The sequence below is a fragment of the Cupressus sempervirens genome, chromosome 10 (genome assembly GCF_028749045.1).
Source record: "Cupressus sempervirens isolate cs-2001-9-10 chromosome 10, ASM2874904v1, whole genome shotgun sequence".
Classification (NCBI taxonomy): domain Eukaryota; kingdom Viridiplantae; phylum Streptophyta; class Pinopsida; order Cupressales; family Cupressaceae; genus Cupressus; species Cupressus sempervirens.
The window spans coordinates 648,010,977-648,017,058 of NC_143127.1; the positions used below are offsets into that span (position 1 = coordinate 648,010,977).

General features: G+C 33.6%; 1 protein-coding gene across 1 annotated transcript in view; it reads right to left on the reverse strand.

The window, feature by feature from the left end:
• Positions 1-3,006: 3,006 nt before the first annotated feature.
• LOC149535488 (1-acyl-sn-glycerol-3-phosphate acyltransferase-like) overlaps positions 3,007-6,082 on the reverse strand; it is a 19,917-nt gene continuing 16,841 nt past the window's right edge. Inside the window, exons 2-5 of the mRNA XM_089805643.1 lie at positions 4,209-4,358; positions 3,850-3,948; positions 3,679-3,771; positions 3,007-3,583 (exon numbers count right to left, since the gene is read on the reverse strand). Coding sequence (XP_089661769.1) covers positions 3,338-3,583; positions 3,679-3,771; positions 3,850-3,948; positions 4,209-4,358 — 588 coding nt within the window. The 3' untranslated portion in view covers positions 3,007-3,337. The remainder of the gene's footprint in view (positions 3,584-3,678; positions 3,772-3,849; positions 3,949-4,208; positions 4,359-6,082) is intronic.

Below are 6,082 nucleotides of genomic sequence, written 5' to 3' on the forward strand. Positions count from 1 at the left end.
AATTTTTTTTCTATGATCTTCACTAACTAAAATAGTGTTTGTGCTTATAGTTAAACTCCTTGATGCTTAAACAATTTTCTAAGTCTTTAAGCCAAAACTATGTCTCCATGATATGTTGACTTAATATAGATGATATGTTGCCATAAGGGCTTGTTTGGTTGCGGGAATAGGAATAGGAGAATAGGAATAGCTATTCTGAAATACGTATACTGGAATAGAAAATAGAGGTACATATCCCTATTCTCTATTTAGTTCAGCCAGAATTTGATGGGGAATTTGCAAACCCAAAAATTTATGTTTTTTAAAATAAATAAAACTGGAATAGGAATACATATTCCAATTCCACCTATTTGGGTGGAATTTCCAAACCTCATTTTTGGGCCAAAATTGGAATACATATTCCTATTTTGTTTCGTATTCCAGTTCCAATTTGGTGCATCCAAAAAAAGAATTCAAAATTTTAAGAATTTACATATGCCTATTTCGCTTGTATTCCCATTGCCAAATAGGCCCTAAATGAAAACCTCGATGCATTTTCATGCTAACATCTTAGCTGAATTGCCAACAGGGTGTTGGCAAGATGGTGACAAGGAATTTTAATTACATTTTTCTTCAATGGGTTGTTATGAATGGTGGCAAAGAGTCTATTACATCTATATAGTGTCTCAGTCCTTGTTAGAGGACTAGGCCTTGTTAGAAGTATCAACTCTATTAGGAGTTGTTATCACAATTACAAAATATATGTGAGATGATCACACTACTCAAACATGCAATTACAATAATATTTTGTACACAAAAGGAATAGATACATAAATCTTATGACAATGTTGATATCTTCTATATCTGTATTTTGTACACAACTTCGCATATACTGATCTTTCTCTACTCTATCATCAAGTTTTAGATTATGGTAAAAACAGGTTTTGAAGGGATCCTGAAACCCTTACACATCCTCAAAAAAGGAAAAAACAAGCCATCCAATAGGAAAGAGCCCATAAACCTACTAAAATGTAGCATCAAAATTAGGTTTTATAGGGACCTAAGACCACGAATAAAGTCCAAATAAAATACCCAGGTTTTACAAGGACCTGGAACCTATAGTACAAGTTAAAAACTAAAATCCAAAAAATAGGACAAAACAAAGGAACCAGAAAAACTAGCCAGCAGACAGGACCTACACAGAAACCCAACCAGAAAAGAAGACCTAGGAAACTATTGCAATTTCGTAATCATCTTCACAGTCTCCTTACCAATTTTAGCTATGTCCTAGATGGAGTTAGTAGCCGAAGAAGCAACAGCTATCAAAGATTTTTTTCTCAAACTCTGTCTTGTCCTCTTGCTTGGGCCCTCCGAAGATATGATTCTTCATTAACTCTTTTACCCAAAGTCACTGCAACTGCACAGATGCTTGAGGTCACTTGCTCCATTTTTGTTCCACTTTCCCTGATGAGCAGTCTAAGATTCTGCTCATAATCCTTTAATTTTTTTGGGATATCTCCCATTTGCACTCCATGTGTTGAATAATAGCCCGGTCAACCTCCTGGTTATGTTGCAAGGTATCCACTTTCTTCTTCAGCCCCATTAATTTATTATATAACCAGGAATCGACCTGAAGGAAAGAGTCAGCTTTTTGTCTAGCAAAGTGAAGGAAGGAGAGTTTGGTTTCCCTCATCAGGGAGTCATCCACATCATCAGCAGTGGTGTGAAGAATAGGGCCATCTTTATCAATATGAATCCCCCCATCCAACGGCTCCACCTCACCAGGCTCCGCTTGAATATGGTGGCTCTGGCCCTCCTTATCATGTCCCTCAATCTCCTTAAGAGGAGTGGAAGCTTTCCCCATGTTTTCCTCCTCACTCAAAATGGCTAAATCATCATTTTCTTTCTCTTTATCACCTCCCCAGACACGATATGAGTGTCCTCATTTTTAGACTTGCTCTGTATCGAATTCACCTCAATATTATCTTCCTCTCTCCCATCCTCATTCTTGTCTTTTGAATCCAGGTAACCATCCAGGTTAGAGCTAAACTCCCCAGCATCCGTCTCCTCCTCTTCCTCAAGGGCATCCTTATCTGAGCCATCGGTGCTCTCCACCTCAGTATCCTCATCCTCAATTTATCTTCGAGAACTGGAAGGTTTCAATTTAGCCTTTATTTTCTTTTTAACAGTCTCATCCGTTTTTCCTTTAACAAGATCAGGACTCTACTCTATCATCAAGTTCACATCACAAAATAATAGCATTTCAATGTCATAGATATCACACAACTTTGCATCCAAAGTTCTATCCTTTATACCAAGTTATTATATCTTGTCTGCCTTAATGTTGTCACATGTATCCCAAAATGCAAAATTATACTTTGCTCAATTAGGATAAACATTTAGAATGTCGTCTTTAATTGATTAAATAATTTTTTTGGTGAACAAAACAATTCGTTAAAATACTATATTCCTTATTCTGTCATGTTCTGCATATGCATACAGGGATTGAGGCTCCCATTGTAACCCATACTACCTTTGGAATGTTTTATTTTATATATGTATATATTAATATATTATTTGATTTTGACTAATTAAAAAAAATTATTAACATTTATCAATAATCGTGTCTCTTTACAAGATAGACTTTCTTGTTTCAATGGAACCCGATTGCAAACTTAACCTGATCGCGGTGAAATCCGTGCTTTAAGTTTGTGGCTATTGGGACCTCCACCAGTCATTTGAGTAATATAATTTGCCTTTGTCCTGGTACTAGAAAGAGAAAAGCCATGAGATATTCCGAGTCAATTTAAACAAGCTAGTCCCCTTTAAAAATGGGTGTACCATGTTTTCTACAATACTCTCAGTGATCCCTTAATCCGACCTCTGATCATGGGATTCCCATTAGAGATCAATTTAAATGCTTAGGCACAAAAGAATAGATAGCATCATTAACTCACATCCATCTACACTATCCTTTTGCCTGTAGACAAATTAATTTCAGACAATTCAAACAAGGAAACAAATGGCTTCTCAGTGCACAAAAATGAGAATATTTTCCTATTGCTTTTGAAATATATAAGGTCTATTCATCAAATATATATGCTGAAGCGTTCTGAATCCAAATTAAGGCTTCAAACATTGAATTGCTTGGGAAAGTGTAAAATTTACTGAGTTCGATCTATCAAACTTTGTTGCAATTTTCTTGACAGCCTTTTTTTGGCAATACAGGGTAGCTGTTGGCAGCATCTCGGGTTCTATGTTTTGGATCTCCTTTCGGTTTTCCAAAGTTTCAACCTTCGTCTGTAGAAGTTTATATTAATTCTATACATCATTTAAGGAAAGCTATTACATTAAGATTCTACTCTTGGTCATTGCAAGGTTTCTGAGAATCTGGGAGATGTTCGACATAAAGCGAATGCAACATTTCCACATATTCATCAACATTGTCTGCAGTCCAATCCTCTGTAATTATTGGAGATAAGAATGTGACGGTTAATGGTGCTGGTCGAACATGTAAACTGTTCTTTTTCCATGCCAGATGGGTACCGGTAAGAACAATGGGCACTATGGGCCGCCTGGTCTGAATGGCTACGTGCACAAATCCCTGAATGAAGTTATAAGGATTGTTAACTTTAAGCCGGATGAGTCTTCCGGCTAGCAATAAGAGAAAACCATCAATATAATGTCATAATCGAACACCTTCTTGAATGGCAACAACCTTCCTGATGTTGATCTTGTGCCCTCAGGAAAGATAACCAAAGACAGGTCCTTCTCCACTACAGTCCTTGCCGCCTACACAGTCATAGATTGTACCATGGTTGACACAGTTTAAAGAGGAAACCTTTAAAGAAAACAATACCTGAAGTTTACCTTTTTCATGGACTCGATGGCCGAAGTTGGATTAGAACGGTCGATGCGAAGATGACTTGCTAACGCATACAACTGCCCAAACAAAGGATACCATATAATCTGGCCATAACAATGGGTCATCAAAAATAGAATTAGGAAAGAAGCATACAAATATTGATGAAAATTTTCCAACTGTGACATAGAATTTCTGCCAAACACAAAAGATTGTAACATGCGAGTATCTTATAAATAGTGCTAAGTTTTGTGACAGAACACTATGTGAGAATAGAGACTTCAGTATAGGCATTTACATTGGCAATGAAACTGTGACACGAACATTTAGAAAAAGCTCCAGTAAACATGAAAAGAACTTTTAATACCTCTTTCTTCGCAATCCCAACAGTACCTATGGGTGTAAGCCACATGATAAGAAAGATATCGATGGGCGATGCATGATTGCTCACATAAATGGCTTTCAAATTCGAGTACTCGGCACCTCTTATCTCAATGGAGTTCCCTAAAATCCACATCTGACAATAAAAGTGTATAAGAATACAATCTTTCGCTAATCACTCAACTAGTAAGGCTTTCAGTAATTCAAGAATTTCAAATGGCCTGAGAGAATGATACAAGACCAGATTTTTAAAACAAGGGCAAGTAAAAACATGTTTGTCTGAAACATTCACATCGCCAGAGAAAAACAATATGTAACTATTGTGAAAAGAACACTAGTCACAGGAAACAAAATAGAGATGCACAAAAATATCTGCAAAAGTCTATAATATATTCTATCATATCTGAATGTAGTCTAGTTAAATAAGAACATGAAACTGCTGACATATGAACGATTTCATTTTTACATTTTCTGAAGGGAGGGCAATCGATCTTTACCAGATAAATTGTGAAGGAACTATAATTAAAAAATGTGAAAGCTTTTCTAAATAGTTTTAATGTTCTGTAATAATATATGGTAGACAAATAGCAGCATGCAGTTAATGACAGTTGCTTTATTTATTTGATCTGATGGGGTTAAACCAAAATCAGTATTCTATGAGGTTTAAAAGAATCAAAGGCTACAAAACTAACATAAAAGATACAGAATACCTGCAAACAGCATCTTCTACGATATGTACTACGAGTTTTTTATTTTGTACCACCATAAAAACTTTCTTAAGAACCTATATTTAATATAAAAAGATTAAATTTTTTTTAATACTACAAGCAAATATTTTTATAATGATATTATTTGATTAAAATAATTCAAAGCTCACTAATTCTTCCTTCTGTGTTGAATTATGTCTTTTATTTTATTTTTAAATAAATATTAACTTTATATGTATTCTTAATATTTTAATTATGACTTTAAGTGTATACATATACATCTACACATGATTACATTTGCACTAGTATATTATAATTCTTTATCCTAAAAAATTGTTTGACTAATATACTTATTTATGTATATTTTTACTGTTATTAAAAAGACATTGTACACTTTCAAATTTTTCTATAACTATCTATATTTTACCTATATCAATATTGTTTCATTTGTATACTTATTTTTTCTCAATAATGAATCAATATTGTTTCATATAGTGGAATGCATTTTATTTTATTTTATTTTTTGATCAATAAGAGGCCAAAGCCAAGATTCATTATTATGTATTGTTATTAATTATTGTTTTAGTAAATACGAGTAGATTTGAACCCAAGACTCTTCGATAAGAGGCTCACAATTTACCATTGTGTTGTAGGCTCTTGCCTTAGTGAAATGCATTTTTAGTAGTTTGTGGTAAAAAAATTATTAACATATTTTATAACACAATTAAGTATATATTATTATAGGAAAAATAATATCTTCTAGAAATCATCTTGGAAATATATATATGACCAATAACAATTACTCTAAAATTGAAAATCTAGATTTATTTGCATCTTTAGTATTATAAGAAAGACAAACTCTACTACCAAACTACCTTAAAACTATATATACTTTATACTTTTCCTACATCAATGGTGGGTCATTACTACACACATTTTTTATTTTTAGATTGAAAAAAACCAAAAAAATCATGTAGTTACAATATTACTCCTTTTAAGACTTATATTTAAGAATAACTACTACATCTAAAACATTTTAGGTTAACAAAGAAATATAAATCTCTCATTAGCTTAGAAGATAATTAGGTACAAGAAAAATAATTAGGGAATAAAATAGATAGATCTACAATATAGGGTGTGTGTGTGTGTGTGT